At 43.8% G+C, this 21,922-nt stretch overlaps 1 protein-coding gene across 20 annotated transcripts in view; it reads left to right on the top strand.

Annotated features, from left to right (window-relative positions):
• The window catches only part of MYO18A (myosin XVIIIA), a 316,966-nt gene that overhangs the window by 127,086 nt on the left and 167,958 nt on the right, over positions 1–21,922 (top strand). For 19 of the 20 annotated variants that reach the window (XM_040423434.1, XM_040423435.1, XM_040423437.1 and 16 more), the window contains 8 exons: positions 1,057–1,267; positions 1,719–1,861; positions 4,849–4,949; positions 6,812–6,869; positions 12,640–12,784; positions 17,834–17,845; positions 19,489–19,665; positions 21,604–21,694. In XM_040423434.1, the coding sequence (XP_040279368.1) occupies positions 1,057–1,267; positions 1,719–1,861; positions 4,849–4,949; positions 6,812–6,869; positions 12,640–12,784; positions 17,834–17,845; positions 19,489–19,665; positions 21,604–21,694 (938 nt within the window). The remainder of the gene's footprint in view (positions 1–1,056; positions 1,268–1,718; positions 1,862–4,848; positions 4,950–6,811; positions 6,870–12,639; positions 12,785–17,833; positions 17,846–19,488; positions 19,666–21,603; positions 21,695–21,922) is intronic. The other variant, XM_040423419.1, reaches the window with a different exon arrangement.

The raw sequence follows: 21,922 nt of genomic DNA, 5'->3' as shown, positions 1-21,922 counted from the left end.
AGTCCATCTTGTTAGAACTTTTTCCACAAAGTTCATGTTATTGAACTAGCACTGAGGTAAGCAGGGCTAGACATGTACTTGGCTGTTTTTGTAAGTCCCATAGAAGTAAATGGAGAGAGGCCAAGCCCATTTGTGACCAGCTTTCCATTCATTCTTTGACTGGATGTGACTTTCAGAGGCCACCTCAGGGCACCCCAATTCTCTAGATATCAGATATTTGTAATTTCCTGTTGATCTAGAACACAAATCCCCAAGATGAAAATCCCCCTTTAAGCTAACATGACCCCTCCATGGCACCATACAGCACTTGGGAAGATAAAGGAGGTCATTTATTAAGCTGAAGTATGCCTCTTTCAGGCGCAGATGGTGGTGCAGTGGTTAGTTGCGCCAGTATCGGTGATGTCGCCCTGCTCGCACTAGGTCTAGAATTGTGAACGGGGAAGGGGACAGGCCGGCAGGCTTGTCTCATTTACCATTTTCTACACCTGTTTTAGGCATAGAAAAAAGTATTAATGTAAGACAACAATTAAGCGGTCTTACATTTAGAACTGGCGCTGGATGCGCCAAAGTTATCGAGAGGCCGGCTCATCTTCATAACTCCAGCGGTCTTATTAAATATGCCCCCAAGTCTCTCCTTGTGGTGACTGCCAGGTTGGTGTAGGGAGCACCTGGGGGAAAAGGTGTGAAAAATAAGTCTCCTCCAGGAATGAGAACTGTCTAGAGTCTCCCTGTACGTCAGTGTCTGACCTGTCAACATGACTAAGGATATATGCCAAGCCAGACTCTTCTCCATAAGGAACATAGACCCACAATCTGACAGCAGTTTTGGGGTTTTTGCTGAGTGAGATGCTTTTTATGTGGTTCGGGGGAATATAATTTCTCCTTGTGGAGACTGCCAGGTTGGACCATGTGGTTTTGTAGGCCAGGTAGTGCTACCTATCTCCAAAATGTGGCACCAGAGAGACCGTTTTCCATCTTTCTGGAGGAGATCTACTTTGCACACTTTTTTTTTTTTTCTATGATGATGTCCTATAAATTTGTCTTGTCTCCTCACAGGTGATGCACATGTTCAAAGGATGTCGCAGAGAAGACACATCGCCTCACATATATGGCGTGGCCCAGGCTGCATACTGGAATATGCTCATGACTCGGCAGGATCAGTCTATAGTCTTACTGGGTAGCAGTGGTTCCGGCAAAACGACAAGCTGCCAGCATGTTATCCAGTACCTGGCCACAGTGTCTGGTAGCACGGGAAAGATCTTTTCAGGTATAGTGGCTCATATGAAGGAAGTGTAGGAATACGCTATGTATAATTATTTTGTGTTGGAATATTGTGTAGATTTATAGTTCTTGGAATTTCTCATAGTCACTAGGTTTTTTTTAATATTGCAATGCTAGTGTAGGCCTCTAGGTGACACTGTTGTATAAGTGTGTGCAATTCCTAAGCAATTCTGAGGATATGCTGCAAATGCTTAATATGAATATTAGGGATGAGCGAATCTGCTTCGGATGTTTCATCCGAAGTTGATTCGCTCATCCCTAATGAATATAATATAAATGCATAAGATGGGAACAACTTTTTTATATGTATGTGCTTGACTGCTTTATATTTGTGTGAATCTATTTTATTTGAATGCAGAAATTTTGATAAAGTTTCCTAGTTAACAAAATGGATTATTAAGAATAATGTCTTTTTATTTTTTATTTATTTTTTGCAGCTGAAAAATGGCAAGCTGTATATACCATCCTGGAAGCCTTTGGCAATAGTGGCTCAAGTCTGAATGGAAATTCCACACGGTTCTCGCAAATCATTTCATTGGACTTTGACCAGGCTGGGCAGGTGGCTTCAGCAACTATACAGGTGGGTGTGTGGACTTTTAAAATGATTTCAATGAGCTTTAGGTCACCAAGACTTTTCATGAGAGATGTGCTTGGGTTTGGAAACCTGTGTGAAGTGCTATTTAGCCTTCAGCAGAGAGGGGGGAACACTGGATATTAAAGGAGTTGGGCTACATTCACACTAGTGTTTGTACTAGATCCGGCAGGGTTCAGCAAAAACGCTTCCGTTACTGATAATACAATCGCCTGCATCCGTTATGAACGGATCCGGTTGTATTATTTTTAACATTGCCAAGACTGATTCGTCATAAACTCCATTGAAAGTCAATAGAGGAACGATCCGTTTTCTCTGCCACAATAGAAAACGGATCCTTCCTCTATTGACTTTCAATGGAGTTTATGACGAATCAGTCTTGGCAATGTTAAAAATAATACAACCGGATCCGTTCATAACGGATGCAGGCGATTGTATTATCAGTAACGGAAGCGTTTTTGCTGAACCCTGCCGGGAATCATTCGTCCCCATTGACTTGCATTGGGGGTCATGCCGGTTCCGTCTTGTTCTGCATCCCAGGACGGAAAGCAAACTACAACATGTTGCGGTTTGCTCTTTGGTATGAGAACGCAACTAAACTGAACAGAATGCATTTTGGAGCATTCCGTTCCGTTTAGTTCAGTTTTGTCCCCATTGACAATGAATGGGGACAAAACTGAAGCGTTTTTTTTTCTCCGGTATTGAGCTCATATGACGGATCTCAATACCGGAAACCTAAAACGCTAGTGTGAAAGTAGCCTTATACCATAACTAGTGTAAAAAATGTGACAAAGCTAAAACCATTCCTGTACCTCACATGGATCCAGAGATCTCCCCATTCATTGCTCTACTAGACTTATATCAAGCTGACAGCTCAAGGGGAGGGTCTTTTCTGCTGCAGCTCAGGAGGCGTGTCCATGCTCTGCCTATCACAGCTCAGGAGGAAGGTGAAGGATAAAACTGATCATGTGCGGCTATCTCAGTGAGCAGGACAAAGAAATGAGAGAAAAAACAAACACCAGGGGTGCTATACAGCTGAATTGTATTGAATAACTTGGTGGCTATACTATATTGTTAAGTGCATGCAACTACAAAAGTATTCAGATCCAGGTTCTCATTTGAAAACTATAGAATATTTTTCGTGGGACAACCCCTTTAAGCATCTTTTCACGAGCATTGGGTCATTTCTAATTTCTAGAAGGAAAATTCCACATGTGTAAGTCATGTAACAAGTTAGTAGTTTAGGCCATAACAGGCAAGTACAAACCTTTATCAGACCCCAACTCATACAGTCCATCACATCACAAGCTTTGATAGAGAGCCCTCCCATGAGCAGTGGTACCAGCAGAGAGCCCTCCCATGAGCAGTGGTACCAGCAGAGTGCCCTCCCATGAGCAGTGGTACCAGCAGAGTGCCCTCCCGTAGGCAGTGGTACCAGCAGAGTGCCCTCCCGTAGGCAGTGGTACCAGCAGAGTGCCCTCCCGTAGGCAGTGGTACCAGCAGAGTGCCCTCCCGTAGGCAGTGGTACCAGCAGAGTGCCCTCCCGTAGGCAGTGGTACCAGCAGAGTGCCCTCCCGTAGGCAGTGGTACCAGCAGAGTGCCCTCCCGTAGGCAGTGGTACCAGCAGAGTGCCCTCCCGTAGGCAGTGGTACCAGCAGAGTGCCCTCCCGTAGGCAGTGGTACCAGCAGAGTGCCCTCCCGTAGGCAGTGGTACCAGCAGAGTGCCCTCCCGTAGGCAGTGGTACCAGCAGAGTGCCCTCCCGTAGGCAGTGGTACCAGCAGAGTGCCCTCCCGTAGGCAGTGGTACCAGCAGAGTGCCCTCCCGTAGGCAGTGGTACCAGCAGAGTGCCCTCCCGTAGGCAGTGGTACCAGCAGAGTGCCCTCCCGTAGGCAGTGGTACCAGCAGAGTGCCCTCCCGTAGGCAGTGGTACCAGCAGAGTGCCCTCCCGTAGGCAGTGGTACCAGCAGAGTGCCCTCCCGTAGGCAGTGGTACCAGCAGAGTGCCCTCCCGTAGGCAGTGGTACCAGCAGAGTGCCCTCCCGTAGGCAGTGGTACCAGCAGAGTGCCCTCCCGTAGGCAGTGGTACCAGCAGAGTGCCCTCCCGTAGGCAGTGGTACCAGCAGAGTGCCCTCCCGTAGGCAGTGGTACCAGCAGAGTGCCCTCCCGTAGGCAGTGGTACCAGCAGAGTGCCCTCCCGTAGGCAGTGGTACCAGCAGAGTGCCCTCCCGTAGGCAGTGGTACCAGCAGAGTGCCCTCCCGTAGGCAGTGGTACCAGCAGAGTGCCCTCCCGTAGGCAGTGGTACCAGCAGAGTGCCCTCCCGTAGGCAGTGGTACCAGCAGAGTGCCCTCCCGTAGGCAGTGGTACCAGCAGAGTGCCCTCCCGTAGGCAGTGGTACCAGCAGAGTGCCCTCCCGTAGGCAGTGGTACCAGCAGAGTGCCCTCCCGTAGGCAGTGGTACCAGCAGAGTGCCCTCCCGTAGGCAGTGGTACCAGCAGAGTGCCCTCCCGTAGGCAGTGGTACCAGCAGAGTGCCCTCCCGTAGGCAGTGGTACCAGCAGAGTGCCCTCCCGTAGGCAGTGGTACCAGCAGAGTGCCCTCCCGTAGGCAGTGGTACCAGCAGAGTGCCCTCCCGTAGGCAGTGGTACCAGCAGAGTGCCCTCCCGTAGGCAGTGGTACCAGCAGAGTGCCCTCCCGTAGGCAGTGGTACCAGCAGAGTGCCCTCCCGTAGGCAGTGGTACCAGCAGAGTGCCCTCCCGTAGGCAGTGGTACCAGCAGAGTGCCCTCCCGTAGCCAGTAGTGTTGGCAGATAGCTGCTCATACTGGTGACATCATTCTGTGGTAGACTTGACTGCTATGTCTGGAGACTGGAAGATCTCCTCTATCTAAGGGAGACTCATGGATGATCTATACAGTAGGAGCTTTGTTGTAAACACAACATGTCTTGATCCTTATTATATATATTTTTTTAAATTTCAGACTATGCTTTTGGAGAAACTCAGAGTGGCTAGACGTCCAGAAAATGAAGTAACATTTAATGTCTTTTACTACCTCTTGGCCGGTGCAGACAGCACACTCCGGTAACTCAAGAAGCTGAATTTTGCTGTTGAACTTGACTCCATATCCCAAATGTTCTTTAACAGAAGCAACTACTTGAATGCAGTTTAGTCTCCATAATCCACTCAAAATCCTGAACATAGAGATTTATGTTTTTCTGTTGGGTATTTTATTTTCCACATTCATCCTATCTAACTAAAACTGTTTGATTAAATTCAGGAACTAGGCTGTAAGTCACTGAGTTTTCTGTGCCTAGGATCTTATCGCGGCTTTGGTTCCTGGGCAATTTATGCCTATTGATCATAGAAGACTAGTTTGTAGATTATTTATGTTAGGCTGGCATTACTCATGGCAAGTTTTCATTTGATAAAAGATAAAAGATATATATATTTTTCTTTATGGTGACTACAATGTATACATGTAGATCATCTGCATTTCATAGAACTGTGTGTCAATAGACAGAAATCAATGAAGTCTGATGGGCCTCATTGACCATTGGGTTCCGCCATTGTGCCTGTTATTTTACCGGAAACATAGCAACACATGCCGCCAACCTAAGTGATCACATGGCACGAATTTCAGTAGACCACAAAATTTGCCTTCTTTAAATATAGATTGCATATCAAAATGCATGCATGAGATTTCAGGGCCAGGCATCGGAGCAGTGAGAGGGAGTGGCGACAGAGGAGAGGAGGAATGGCAGTGGTGCTCCAAGGAGCAATGATGGCCCTCTGTGCTCCAAGCACCTCATTAGCATATTACTAAAAGTTAGGATTTCTCTGTAATGGAACATCTGATTGCAGAAAGGAAGGTAGCTGTGAAAGCATGATCAACCCAGGTTTAATAGGGTAGATTGTGGCATGGTGACGAATGCTCTTTAATGCCTATGTTGCATACTTTTACACTTGTGCTCTTTAAAAAAAAAAAAAAAATTTAATTCTTTGTATGTGGATAAGAAACAATTTGACTTGAGCCAAGCTGTCAATTTTCTCCAGTATGTGCAGATTTCTTTCAATGGTCAGGCTTTTTGAACCTGAATAAATAAGACCCACAAACTGGTGCACACAAGTAGGCCTCATGTACACGAACGTTGTTTGGGTCCGCATCCGAGCCGCAGTTTTTGCAGTTTGGATGCGGACCCATTCACTTCAATGGGGCCACAAAAGATGCGGACACCACTCCGTGTGCTGTCCGCATCCGTTGCTCCGTTCCGTAGCCCCGCAATAAAATATATAACATCTCCTATTATTGTCCGTTTTGCAGACAAGAATAGGCAGTTATATTAATGGCTGTCCGTGCCACAATTTGCGGACCGCAAAACACACAACGGTCGTGTGCATGTAGCCGTATTCTGGTGATCCGTTGTAATTTCTCCAAACATTCCCGTATTTTGGATGAGAGTAGTGTAGTCTGCAGTGCTATACTGGGAATCCAATAGACCCCATTGAAGTCAATGAGTTCTATCAGTATCCATTTAGTTTGGTTTGGAAGTGGATCAGTTGCGGTTGACAGAAGCAATGAGGTAAAGTGAATACCGCCTTATGGGGTATTGGGGCATATGCAAGTAATAGAGAGTGGTTGTCTGCTTGATACACCCACTCTGTTAGACAGGAAACCTGATGCATATTAGACATATGCCCATTGTGGGTACTACATATAACTACCTTTCACCTGCAATGTTACTACAAGACATATAAATAGTAAGCAGCCAACAGTTGATCATTGAGGTCAGGGTTGTGGGACCCCCTGTGATCAGCTCTCTGTAATAGTAAGTCACTGATGGACAGTGCAATGGGACATCCCGTTTCAGTATAAACTTTTACTGAATCGTTTAGCATTACTATTAGTAATTCATTGTAATTAAAACTTGTCTTTACCTCTGTAGGACAGAGCTTCATCTCAACCACTTGGCAGAAAACAATGTGTTTGGCATTACGTCAAAGGTAAGCAGTTCTCTGCATATTTGGCATATTAAAGGGAATCTGTCACCCCAATTTAGGACCATTAACTATAGTAATACATGAATAGTACTGCAGATATGAATTCCAGATTTTCAATCTTTTTCATTTTCTTACTACCTGCATGAAATACACAGTCAGGACTGCTGTGCTGTTATAACATAATGGACAGGACTCCTGTACATGTGCACGGCAGTCCTGACAATGTATTTCAATGCAGCTCTGTTTGCTGACAGTGGGGAACAGGGGGCAGTAGGAAAATAAAAAATAGTGATCTGGGCTCCATATCTGCAGTTTAAGGGTTCGTGCACACGAACGTGGTTTGCGTCTGCATCCAAACCGCATTTTTTGCAGCTTGGATGCGGACCCATTCACTTCAATGGGGCCGCAAAAGATGCGGACTGCACCCCGTGTGCTGTCTGCATCCGTTGCTCTGTTCCGTGGGGCCGCAAAATAAATAGAATGTGTCCTATTCTTGTCCGTTTTGTGGACAAGAATAGGCATTTCTATTATAGGCGGCCCGTTCTGTTCCACAAATTGCAGCACACACACTTGTGGGATCCGTGTTTTACGGATCCGCAATTTGCAGACCGCAAAATATGCCGTGGTCGTGTGCATGAGCCCTAAAGCGTTTGAAAACGTATTTGACTGTAGAGTTCAAGTCACCTCTCCTGACATATCTGTTTTAGTAAATACTTGCATCCCCTTGTAATAACCATTCTGGGGCATCTATTGTTAGAACATTCCTCTGTTAATCCATAAACTTCTAGAACAGGGTTTCTCCACTCCGGTCCTCAGGACCCTCCTACCGGTCATGTTTTCAGGATTTCCTTAGTATTGAGCAGGTGATATAATTAGTGTCCATCCGTCAGGACTTACTACAGGTGTTCATTCTGTGGGATATTGTCAAATCTTGACCGGTAGGTGGGTCCCGAGGACCGGAGTTGAGAAACCCTGTTCTGGAAGGAATATGGACCTTAATTGCATAGTACTGGCAATTCATTCAATCAACTTGTAGTAGGAATAACATATAAATGGCAGGACATGCAGTTATATGAAAATATGCTTGAGAATTATTACATGAAGAATGCACATAGTTACTAAGACATGTCAGGAGAGGTGACAGGCCTGCTTTGTGCATGATGAATGGCATTCAGACATTAATCTAGCATTGGTGATTCACCATAAATGCTGGCAATCTGACACCAACCTGGTTCAGCAACCTCTTTGTACACGGCTCATTCAGTCTCTTCTACAGTAAAGTTGAATATAATGGAAAAGGTAATTTTTTTTTTTTTTATGGCTTTTAAACATATTAAAGGCGTTTTCACCTTGAGAATACGCTAGGACACAGTTATGTAGAGCCCTGACCTTCTGTAACATTTCACAGTATAGTATAAAATGAGCGAGAACATGATGATAAAAATGAAAACAACCAGGTAAACTCATTTCAAACTTAGCACTAACTAATACAGAGGGAGTGGGCCTATATTCACACTTGTGTCATGGTTTCCCTTTATAAAAGAAGCCTTGAAGCAGGGATAGATGCATTATACAATGGTCATTACCATCAAATGATTTACAGTGGTGTTTCAAAGTTTTTTGTGTTTTTTTTTCTATTTCTGCATACATTTGACCTAAAACTACATCTAATTCTAAAAGTAGATAAAGATAACTAAATCAAACAAATGATTTAAAAATATTAGACTTGGGCATTTATTTAGTGAGGAAAATTATCCAAATCACGTGTCGTTGAGTGACAAAATTATGTGAACCTTTATGATTAGCAGATGATTTGAAAGTGAAATTAGAGTCAGGTGTTTTCAGTCAATGAGAGGACAACCAGGTGTGAGAAGGTGACCTTCTTATTTAAAGAATAGGAATCTCTTAAAGTCTGATCTTTACAACACGTTTGCAGACTTGTATCATGGCATGAACAAAGATTTCTGAGGACCTCAGAAGAGTTGTTAATACTCATCAGGCTGGAAAAAGTGACAAAGCCATCTCTGAAGAGTTTGGTTTTCACCAATCCACAGTCAGACAGAATGTGTACAAATGGAGGAAATTTAAGACCAGTGTTACCTTATTACCCCCAGGAGTTGTTGACGTGATCTTTATTAGTTGAGATCACAAAGGAACCCAAGATAACCTCTAAGCAACTGAAGGCCTTTCTGATGTTACGTAATGTTAATGTTCCTGAGCCCTTCTTTACGAGGACCTTGAACATCAATGGAGCACATTACAGAATTGCAAGGAGAAAGACACTGGTCTCCAAAAAGAACATAGTATACCAGAAGTACCGTCTTGCTCTGCACTTCATCAATCTCCAAAAAGAATATTACTGTCCATTTGCAGTTTATCAAAGATCACCTGGACAAGCTATTGGAACAATGTTTTGTGCACGGAGGAGACCAAAATAGAACTTTTCCGTTTAAATGAGAAGCGTCCTATTTGGAGAAAGGAAAACACTGCATTCCAGCATAAAAACCTCATCCCATCTGGGAAACACAGTGGTGGTATCATGGCATGTTTTGCAGCATCTGTGCCAGGACGGCTTGCCATCATTGAAGGAACAATGAATTCTAAATTCTACCAGCAAATTCTAAAGGACATTTTAGGACATCTGTCTGTGAGCTGAATCTCAAGAGGACATGGGTCACGCAGACAACGACCCTAGGCACACAAGTCATCCTACCAAAAATTGGTAAAATTTTGGAATGGCCAAGTCAATGTTCTGACCTTTTAATCCAATAGAAATTTTGTGGAAGGACCTGAAGCGAGCTGTTCATGATCGTGAGAGAAAACCCTCCAAGCCATTGTGCAGGACTAAACAACAATTACTGGACATGTTTAGTGCCCAAGGGAGTCGCACCAGATACTGAAAGGTTCACATACTTTTGCCACTCAGACATGTGATATTGGATAATTTTCCTCAATAATTAAATGACTAAGTCTAATATTGGTCAAAAGGTTGGAGCAACATTCAGAAGCTTTTCTTTAAATTATATATTAGGAACTTGTATAAATGATAAACCCATCATGAAATAGTATAAAAGAATGTATCTGTTTATTCATCCATCCATCATAAAAAGGTTTTCTGGGATTTTCATATTGATTGCTCATCCTCCGGGAGATCAGTGGGGTCTAACTCACGGCATCCCTGCTGATCAGCTGTTTGAAGAAGCTGTGATGCTTTGTGAAGCTTCTTCCTAGACTATGTGACATCACGTTCATCACTCAAATGGCCTGGGTGCAGCTCAGTCCCATTTAAGTGCATGGGGCTGAGCTGTGATACCAAGCGCGGCCGCTATATAATGGATGGCGCTGTGCTGGGTTAGCTGCGAGGAGGCTGCACCGTTCATCGAAGCTCCGGTGAGCGCTGCGGTTTCCTTAAACCAGGGATGCTCAATCTGCGGCCCTCCAGCTGTTGTAAAACTACAACTCCCACGATGCCCTGCTGTAGGATGATAGCTGTAGGCTGTTAGGAAATGATGGGAGTTGTAGTTTTGCAAAAGCTGGAGGGCCGCAGGTTGAGCATGCCTGCCTTAAACAGCTGATCGCTGGGGTTCTGCGAGTCTCATATTGATGAGGATAGGCCATTAATATGAAAATCCTGGTGAAATTTGCAGATCACTACAGAATATAGGCCAATTCAGAATGCAGATGTTGGAGATATCACAGTAGCATTAGGCTACTTTCACACTTGCGTTTTGGGCAGATCCGTCATGGATCTGCAAAAATGGATCAGTTACAATAATACAACCGCATGCATCCGTCATAAACGGATCCGTTTGTATTATCTGTAACATAACCAAGACGGATCCGTCATGAGCTCCATTGAAAGTCATTGGGAGACTGATCCGTTTTCTATTGTGCCAGATTGTGTCAGAGAAAACGGATCCGTCCCCATTGACTTACATTGTGTGCCAGGATGGATCCGTTTGGCTCCGCTTCGTCAGGACGGACAGCAAAAGGCTGCAGGCAGCGTTTTGGTGTCCGCCTCCAGAGCGGAATGGAGACTGATCGGAGGCAAACTGATGCATTCTGAGCGGATCCTTTTCCATTCAGAATGTATTAGGGCAAAACTGATCCGTTTTGGACCGCTTGTGAGAGCCCTGAACGGATCTCTCAAACGGAAAGCCAAAACACCAGTGTGAAAGTAGCCTAAGGGTCACTAACGTTTCCAAAACTTTTGATATGTCGTAGAGACATATCAAAAGTTATGATTGGTGGGGGTCTGAGTGTTGAGACCCCCACCGATCACTCGAACGAGGTGAGAGAAGCATGTGCACTCCTCCTCAAGACAATCTCCATAGAAGTCTATGGGCCCGTCTCAATTCCGTCCAGCAGAGCTGAGAGGGAGTGTGATAAGGGAACACTTTTGGTATGGATTGTGGGGGGTCTCAGCGCTCAGACTCACACCAATCTAAACTTTTTTGATTTGTCTGTATGACACATTAAAAGTTTTTTGAAAACTTAGTGAATAGTGAACCTTTAAGCTGGTTGTACACCTTAGAATAATGTTGGCTGAACCCAATAATGTCAGTGGGACCAACCGACCATGAAATGTGTATGAGGGTCTCCTGACTTAATGAAAAGGGACAGAAGGATTGAGCAGCTGGATTTCAACATTCCTTATCATTTTTCTCTTGATGTATTAAGCCATCAGCAGGTTACTCACCTGTCTCCATTCAGAACACATACACACTGAGATGAGCATGTATGCAAAATACCTCAAAAGCTGGATTTCTCACCAACATGGGGAATTTTTTGTAAATTGTAGAAATATTTAGTCAGGACAAGATAAGATTTACTAGTCATAAGCATAGTAATTGTGTGCCTGTCTGCTCGCATTGTGTACGTAGAGTCAAAATACTTGCATCTAAAAGCAGAGGAGACTTGTCATGCTGGCTTTTAATATTAAAGGATAACGGTCTTATTATTATTTTTTTGAGTATTGGATTGTGGTGATTAATATCACCTTGGTGGCCCTATTTCAACTTTTCACTGTGTATTCAATTACCCCTTAATTACACATTTTTGTTCCCTGTACTGCCTACTTTTACCTGTGCTTAAAATAGGGTTGCTAGGCATGGTCCGTCTATCTGTTGAAGGACGGAGCACGCAGCGTGCAGGGTCACATTACTGACAGCCAGGGACTGTAAGTAAATGATTAAAGCCAGGTCCTCCCCAGCAGCTGATAACAGTGCCTGGGCTGTGTGCACTTCTCCCTGTCCCTGTGCTTGGCAGACGCTCCCTCACCCAGCAGAGCTGGAGAATGCAGAGTTGGAGCAGCGCACAACAGGGAAGGGAGATCTGCCGTCTGCTCTGTGTATAAATGAAAGCAACATGTGGTAAGAGGACCCCTTTGTGCTGCAGGAGATTAACCCTTTAGGGGGGAGGGCTCTGGTTACTGACACTTTTGGGGGGCTATTGTTACTGGCTAGTAAGGACAGGTGGGATTAGCCTCAGGGTGAGGGCAGTGGCGGCCATCTTAACTGAATAGTGAAATTGCAGTTTTATGCAGACTGGTTGCTAAGGGCTGAATCTTATTAAATATGGGGTAAGTCAGTCTAATAGTAACTGATTCTGGAATATCATGTTATTAGTAACTACATATATGAAAATTGAAATTAGGGTCTAAATGTGACAGTTATCCTTTTAAGTGATAAAGAAGAGTGAATCGTCCTTATTTAAGTACCTGCTGTCCTTGCTTTCTGAAGTCACCAGGATCCATATTCAATGTTTTGTACAGGGCGAAGACAAGCAGAAGTCAGCACAGCTGTTCAGCAAACTGCAGGCAGCTATGAAAATCCTGGGCATCTCCACTGAGGAGCAAAAGGCTTTTTGGTTAATACTTGGAGCAATTTACCACCTGGGATCTGCTGGAGCCACCAAAGGTATCAATATTGTCCCTTTAGGACTGCAGTATACTGACGTGAACTTCCTATGGTTCTGTATAACAGAGCTGCAGGTGCCCCCATGCAGCACTGAATTTTCCCTTAGTATAACATGCAATAAAGCATGCTGCCATTGTTTTCTCATATTCCATGTAATTCTATGAAAATAAATCTTGGTATACTTCTGTATGCATCCGGAGGCATATAGAGATAAAGTATGTGCCCATCAGTTTTTATGGATGCAATATTATGGACCAGTACAACATCAGTCCAGTACATGGGCGTGTGCATGAGCCTGAAGTTGGCACTGCGGTTTAGTTTTAACAATGGCAATATAACATGGAAGTTTTGGCATCGACCGTGGGGCAGCTTTATTTCATACCCTGTCTTATTGAGACGTGTGCTGGAGCAGGCAGTCTGGCATGCAGGCTTTGGTAAAGTCTCAGAGGCTTTTCCTATATTGGCCATACCCTAGATTTAACTGTGTGAAGCTCTAGACATTTATAGAACATACGTTAAATAGCATCTGTCATCGGATTTGTACCTATGAAACTGGCAACTGTGTTGGTCCCGTGTTCATATGTGCCCGCACTGCTGAGAAAAATGATATTTTGATATGTGCAAATGAGCTTCTAGGAGCAACGGGGGCGTCGCCATTACACCTAGAGGCTCAGCTTTCTTTGCAACTTCTGCACCTTCTGCACTTTGACAGGACCAGGCAGTGAAAACACCATCACACCTGCTCCTGTCAATCAAAGTGGAGAGGGCATGGCAGTTGCAGAGAGAGCAGAGCCTCTAGGTGTAACGGCAACGCCCCCGTTGCTCCTAGAGGCTCATTTGCATTTATTAAAACATAATTTTTCGCAGCAGTGCGGGCACATATGAACACTGGACCAACCCAGATGTCTTCAGCTGCTAAGCGCACATGCAGCAGGTCAGCCAGTGTCATAGGCACAAATCTGCTGACAGATGCCATTCACCTTGCACTGAGGTTATTTTAGTGTCTTGTGGTGGCTGAGTCCCTTCTCCACACACTTTGTTGGCACTTATCTGTGTACCCTAATAAGGCAGATGGTATAATGTGGCTTGTATCTGCAGTAACCCGTCTATACCCTTACCTTCCCATGCAGTTTCAGATGTTGATGCTCTGGGTAACTTGGTTTGACTCTTGCTGTTTGATCTCTTGTGTGCATTTCCTTCTCATCCTCCAGCTGCGGATCACATTCTACCTCTCCATATAGCATGGAGCATGACTAATCCGACTGGCACTGAGCCTTGGAAATAGTTAAATCACTGTACCAAACTTACATGTATTCACTCCTAGAACTTGGAGCTCCCCAGAATAGAGTTTTTTTCTATTATTATACAAAGGACTGAGTCATTTTGGCTTCTACACTTTTATAAGTCCTGTACAATCAGCCAAGCTGGTTATGCTTCGTGGTGAAAAACTATTCCTAAATGTAGTTGCTTTTTGGTCTGAGACCGAGGGCAGACTAAAACCAGCTTTGTGTGAGCAGAAACCACTCGCCTAACCCTAATAGGGTACACGTAAAACACAAGTGTAGAAGCCCACACACCAGTCTGGCCACTGCACATTCGTTAAAAACAAATGGGGTCATTTATCAAACTGGTATAAAGTAGAACTGGCTTAGTTGCCCATAGCGACCAGATTCCATCTTTCATTTTCCAAAGGAGCTGTCAAAAATGAAAGGTGGAACCTGGTTGGTTGCTTTGGGCACCTATGCCAGATCTACTTTACACCAGGTTGATAAATGACCCCCGAAAGTATCTGTATAATGTTATTTTATTGTCTGTTCTTATGATTTTTAACAAGGGTGCAGTTAGATTTTGTTTGCGGTGTAAATGTGAGGTATACATGAGAATAATTTCTTGATGTGTACATCTGATACAGTGGCATACTTTTATCCTAGACTCCCATGTTAAAAATGTATACAATTCCTCATGCAGTAGCGATTCCGGGTACTCTTTTGACCTTTGTTGGGTGAATGGGGTCCTGTGGATCTGTTTTACATACTTTATATGCCAATCCTGCCTTCAGTGTGAATGCACCCATTAGAGTGAGAAAACATCCCTGCATTGCCCTATATAAACTATTTGGGGAGAATTTATCATTCCCCTCACCCCAGTTTTTGGTGGTAAAAAGTCACAAGCTGCATGTTTATGACCTTTTAAATGCCACTTGTGCAAAACTTTTTTCTTTTGCTGCCCTCGTCACTTTCCCGAAAAGGGGGCATAGGAATCTATGCCAGCCAGCCACCTTTGTGATGTACCAGCTGTTACTGGACTAGTTTCTCTGGTGCCACTCTGTGCATGGGGTCTATAGTTCAGACCTAGCTGGTCAGTCATCATCTGCTTATGTTCTTAATAATACCTTGAATGCATGCTTTCTTCACACTACACACGGTTGCATGATTCAGTAACTTATGGTATCTTGTCTTTTGTCCTGGCCAGACACCTTTGAATGGTATCATTTTCTAGTGCACCTTTTCCATGTTACATTAACGTATTCTTCCTAAAAAAATATTTTTTAATCTAAATGAAAATCTCCAGCTTGTCTCTAGGTTTGCTGGATAATGCATGTGTCAATGCCAAGGGTTGTATTATTATAATTTAAATATTTTTTTTTTTTTTTAAAGAGCAGCTCCAATCCGATATAAAGAGTCTTCAAATCCATTCATGCCCATACTCTTAACCTTAACATATATTATCATGTTAGTTAGTGCTGACATCAGAAGCATAACTTGAAGCTCCCGTGCCCCCATATCTATAGCTGCCGGGATCTATCATGCATCACAGATAATTCACAACTAACATAGTAGTCCATCAGCATACGTCCCATGTGAGCTATGACCTGAAGCTACAAAGCAATGTAATGTGGCCACGCACATGGAGGTTAGAATATTTCCTCTGGGGAGCACAGGGAACCCCTTTCTACACTCTAGTGATGACTAGTAATACTAATGTTCATATCCGTATTGACTGGAGCTGCTCTTTTACAATATGTTATCAGTTTCCTGATCATAGGTGCTGCATCGTTAGGTGCATTCCAATAAATAGCTGCCCGTCCAGCATTCAAGCACTATCCATATGTAAAAGTTATATGTAATATAATGGCAATCTCCAAATTTAGAAAATGCTGAGGTTAAGAATTGCGGATTAAGTTTAGGCTAAATCTCTTAATCTCAGTACATGTGGAAATGGATTGCAAGATGACTCCAATTATGTGGTCACAGGAGTGATTAATTGGATTATTTATAGGGGTTTTCTTTACTTTTCATTAGCGAGAAATCTGAAGCTGATTCTATTAATGACCTGTAAACCTCTCGGCTTCTGTAGGTTTTCAGAAGATGCCTTATGCTGTAGTAAGGAGATCTTCATCTAGACAAGTCTGTGTGCTTTCTGCACATTTAAGGCCGCATTAAAGGGTTTCTGTCACCAGATTTAACCCTATTAAGCTAGCTGACATTAGCGATGTGCTAATGTCAGCTAAACCTAACTAGCCTATTCCTACTTTTATCTATGCCCCAGTTACGCCAGAAATCTAACTTTTATAATATGCTAATTAGCCTCTAGGAGCAGGGGGGGGGGGGGGGGGGGGGGGCGTTGTTCCTGCTCCTAGAGGCTCCGTTCTCCCACCTTTGTCGCCTCCCTTCAAGTCGTGATTGACAGGGCCAGGCAGCGCTCACATCTGTCTGCCATCCCTGTGAAATCTCGCACTGTTCAGTATTCGGCGCAGGCGCGGTGAGGGAAAGACGTTCGCAGGCTGCCAGCTTCCTCATTGAACGGTGCGAGATTTCACCAGAGCACAGGGCTGGCAGACAGATGTGAGCGCTGACTGGCCCTGTCAATCAGGACTTGGAGGGAGGCGACAAAGGTGGGAGAACGGAGTCTCTAGGAGCAGGAACAACGCCCCCCCCCCCCTGCTCCTAGAGGCTAATTAGCATATTATAAAAGTTAGATTTCTGGCGTAACGGGGGCATAGATAAAAGTAGGAATAGGCTAGTTAGGTTTAGCTGACATTAGCACATCGCTAATGTCAGCTAGCTTAATAGGGTTAAATCTGGTGACAGAATCCCTTTAATGAAGTCTGTCAGTATGAGGATATTGAAGCCATCTGGATAAAATTGTGTGCCGAGAGAGCGGCATCATTATTTCACCTATAACTCCTCCTGTCAGTGCCGATCTAGCTTTTGTCGCTGAGTAGAGGACCTGAGGTGTAATGAATCTAAAGCGGAGTACCAGAAGGGGACATTGAATGGAAACAGGAGTACTTGCAGGTATGAGAGTACAGCTGTTCACAAGATCTTCTCTTGGTCCCATCAGAAAGTTGTAGGAGTTTCTGAATGAGGTCACCTTCTGTGATACCTTCCCTAAGGCCTCATACACATGGCCATATTACAGCTCCATCTTCTATAGAGCTGCACTAGGCCACCTGTAGAGTAGGTGCATGGGACCTTACTGAACTCTTGTATGGCTTTGATTTTAAATGCGGCATACTCCATTACATACAGAGCTATTCTTTGTACATAGCCCATTACAATGGCACCTGATGAAGCATAGTTTGATGGCACATGGAGTCTCTGTGGCTCGGTAGTACTGAGCTACATGTCAATCCCCATGTCTGATAGTGGTTGAATGAGCTAGACCAGGGATGCTCAACCTGCGTCCCGCCAGCTGTTGCAAAACTACAACTCCCAGCATGCCCCAATAGCTGTAGGCTATCCAGGCATGCTTGGAGTTGTAGTTTTGCAACAGCTGGAGGGCCGCAGGTTGAGCATGCTTCAGTTAGACAAAGGACAAGCTTGCCATCTCCTGTCCTACTGCAGAGATCCCATCATATAAACCCTTAATTCAGCAGCACCTATGGTCAGTGCACTGTGGTTGCAGTTTGAAGAAACTTTCCTAACAGTCTTTTCTCTGTCCCTTTGTGTTTGAAGCAGTAGCCGACATAACAATTACAATCTGTGTGCTCGTTTTCTAACTGCGTGTTTTTATTTGCATGTTGCATGCTGCTCGGTTGCAATACAGAAGCAGATGAAGGTAAAGAGGCGTTCCATCCTTCGTTCTTTCATATCTCTCCAAGTGAATTTGTTTCTTCGGTTATCTGTTTTCACGCTCTGTCTGTCCTCGGCGGTCACAGTGTGACAGCTGTCTAATTAAGTCATTGTCGTATTGACACTAGTCTTTCTCATCTCTCATGCCCATGCCTTATTGGGTAACAATATTATCTTTTTGTTTATTACACTGCCTCTGCCAAGGGTATTGTCACCCCAGAGCTGGCATCAGTTCTGACATTTCCATACACTGTATTTCTATCCTTGTAGCTAACAAAAACTTCAGTCCTCGAATAATGCATCATAATAGCCCGCTGTTTGTAGCGCTGCCGTGTAATTTACTCTGGATGGGATGAGTAGTTAAGAATACAACTCAAAAGGGTCTTTCTCCATTAACGTTCATGCCGTCAGTGCGTGATTTGCGAGGGTCCTAGAACAACCTAGACAACATATTGCACAGCGCTTTGCAGACATGATCATCACTTGATGTCCCCAATGGGGCTCACAAACTAAATTCCCTATCACTGTGTTTTTGGAGTAATGGAGGAAACCCACATAAACATTAGGAAAACATACAAACTCCATGCAGATGTTGTCCTTGGTCGTATTCGAACCTATGACCCCAATGCTGCAAGGCACCAGTGCTAACCACTGAGCCACCATGCTGCGATTTTCTTAAAGGCAACCTGTCATGTTGAAGATGGTGCCTTAGCTGCAGGCAGCATGTTATAGAGCAGGAGGAGCTGAGCAAATTGTTAGATAGTTTTGTGGAAAACAGTCAGTAAAACTTGTAATTTAGTCATTTAAATCCCTGCTCATTCTGGGCTTTGAAGTCCAGGAGGCGGTCCTATCAGTGATTGACAGCTCTGTCTGTATACACCAGGGATCAGCAACCTTCGGCACTTCAGCTGCTGTGAAACTACAACTCCCAGCATGCAAACCTATTTGGCTGTTTTAGTAACTCCCACAGAAGTGAAAAGAGGATTCTGGGAGTTGTAGTTTCAGAACATCTGGAGTGCTGGAGGTTGTTGATCCCTGGTATACACAGTTATAGAGGGGAAGCAGTCAATCACTGATAGGACCGCCTCCTGGACGTTCTGGGCTTTAAAGCACAAGTTTTACAGAATTTTTTCCCATAAACTCTATATATCGGTCTGCTCCGCTCCTCCTGCTCTATAACATGCTGCCTGTAGCTGGTATCTCAATCTCATGGTGACAAGTTCCCTTTAAAGAGAACCTGTCACCATGAAATGCAGTACAGTTTGCAAGCAGCATGTTATAGAGCAGAAGGAGCTGAGCAAGTTGATAATAGATTCAGCAAATCTTGTAATTTATTCAAGTCTGCCATTTATCTAATGTGTATGGCCAGCCTAAGTGTGGCACTCATACCATATATTAAGATGTTCATCCCAGCCTAATACATTTATTAACAGAAATTCTAGAAAAATGTAAAGAATCCCACTGACTATACCTGAACAGTCTTCAGCTAGAACAAACATATACGTGTTCAATGTTCTGATAGTGAAGTCTCACATCCACACCATCCCCTCCCTAGGATTACTGTTCTGATATACATTTGCTCTTTAGTAAAGATGAGCCTTTCATTTAAAAACCTGTGTTCTTGTAAAGCTGGCAGAAAGCAGTTTGCCCGGCACGAGTGGGCACAGAAAGCTGCATATCTCCTGGGCTGCTCTCTGGAAGAACTTTCCTCATCAATATTCAAGCACCAACCTAAAACCAGTGGCCTGCAGAAATCGACCTCCTTCCGTCAAGGACTGGATGATGCAAGCCAAGGAGATGGACCAGGTATGTGGTGCCGAAATGTACTGCTGTTGTATTACAGCCTAGGTACTCAATGCATAGATCACAATCTAATTACACTTGCAATGAATGGGAAGACTTGTTTGCAGAAAACATCCCATTAGTGTAAGGCTCCTAAAATGGCTGCTTATTTAACCCCATCATTTATAGACAGCCAGTGCTGTACCTGCATTTACTATGCAGACATGCCAATATCCTCCCCAGACTATATGAAAGAAGCGCTGAACGCAATGTAGTGGATGCTGCAAAGGAAAATATATTAGTGTATCTTGGTCATTCACATCATTGGCTTAAGTTCGAGGCTCCTCCATGTAGGAGGCTTCTGCTCTGGCTCATTTGGAGCAAATGCAAGGCTTGTGTTTTCAAGTTCGGCGTGCAAGGTTCGGGTTATCTAAGAATGCCAATATGCCATTATGGATTCCGCTACCATGGAGTATAAGTTACGGTCCGTTTTAGCGGAATCCATAACTGAATTCTTGGAGAATCCGAATCTTGTACACAAGTTCGCTCATCCCTACTTGTCATGGTGAAACAACTCTTTTAAGGAATTGCTTAAAGGGCATCTGTCAGCAGATTTGTTCCTATGAAACTGGCTGATCTGGTGCATGTGCATTTGGCGGCTGAAGGCATCTTTGTTAGTTCCATGATCATATGTGCCTGCATTGGTTAGAAAAATAAAGTTTAAATATATGCAAATGAGCCTCTAGGAGCAACGGGGGCGTTGCTGTTACTCCTAAAGGCTCTGCTCTCTCTGCAACTGCACTTTGATTGACAGGGACAGGCGTGATGACGTTTACACTGCCTGGTGATTTCAATCAAAGTGCAGAGGGTGTGGCAGTTGCAGAGAGAGCAGAGAATCTAGGTGTAATGGCAACGCCTCCATTGCTTCTAGTGGCTCATTTGCATATATTAAAACAATTTTTTTCTGAGTGAAGCGGGCACTTGTGAACATGTGACCAACACAGATGCCTAGTCAGTAGACCAGGCTGTTTTATGACAGCCTGTAGTATGGTGTCAGTGGCTGTAGTCTGCTGGGTACATGACTGTCCTGTGTGTTGTCATTGGAGTGCTTCCTACATAAAGAAGCTTTCTAATAGTATAATGTTAGTATTGGCAACCCTTATTTAAGCAATTCTCTAATAAAGTCTGTAACTCCAAAGTGGAGTGTCCTTTTAATCGTAACTTAGAGTCTTTAACTTTTATATTCTTGCCAAAGAAGGGGGCTTCTTCTTTTATAATAATGACATTTACAGCTATGTTTCATTATTCTTTCACAATATTAAAAGATGGCCTTGACTCCAAAATTCTATTCACTTTTTATAATCTCTACAATTTTCAGTTGACTTTACATTTCTTAACCTTTTTAAAATGTAGAATTCCCGGCCTTTAATTGAAACCTCTCCTTAGCTGCCTCAGATGTTCGGCTGACATTTCTTTTCATTTTCTTTTTTTTTTTTTTTTTTTTTTTTTTTTTAAGCATGTTGCTGTTGCTTTTTAGACAAAACCGTAGTACGGTACATAAGTGACTCTATAACGAGGTGCCCCCGACTGAGTACTGCCATAACAGTGACCTACATTATGATCGGACATGCTGACCTTACTTAACTGTCTGTGTACCTGTCCTCTCCGATTACAGTTCACTTGTACTTCTAGGCTGTAAGGCCAGGGCCACACAGCAGCCAAGTTACGATGAATGGTTTACCGTGTTGCCCCAGTCATGTCCCATTGTTTGCAGCCCTGTGGATTGTTAGCAGATTGCTCCACCATCATTATTAAAATCATAAAAATGGGACTTGACTTTCATTTGACTTCTACTAAAGGGAATTAGAAGCTTATAAAAATAAAATCTGTTATGCAATTATGTCTTGTATATATTCTCAGATTTTTTTTTTTCCTTTTTTTTTTTTCCTTTCTTGTTTACAGGTTCTAAGTTGTCTGCTTTGGAGTGCTTGGAAGGGATGGCCTCCGGATTGTACTCTGAGCTGTTTACACTGCTCATCTCGCTGCTAAACAGGTATATTGACTCTATAACGAAGTTTTAGACGCCGGTCTTAATAAACCCCTAAACTGGCGGTGGATCAGCCTGAGTTATGAAGAGGCGCTGGCCTCTTCATAACTTCAGGTGGTCCTCCGCTAGTTCTAAATGTAAGACAACTTCTGAGTGGTCTTACATTTAGACCTTTTTCTACACCTAAAACAGAGTAGAAGATAGTAAAAGCCCCTTCTCGCCCGCACCACTCCC

Source organism: Bufo bufo, chromosome 3 (assembly GCF_905171765.1).
Source record: "Bufo bufo chromosome 3, aBufBuf1.1, whole genome shotgun sequence".
In the NCBI taxonomy this organism is placed as follows: Eukaryota; Metazoa; Chordata; class Amphibia; order Anura; family Bufonidae; genus Bufo; species Bufo bufo.
This window is presented reverse-complemented; position numbering and strand designations above follow the sequence as displayed.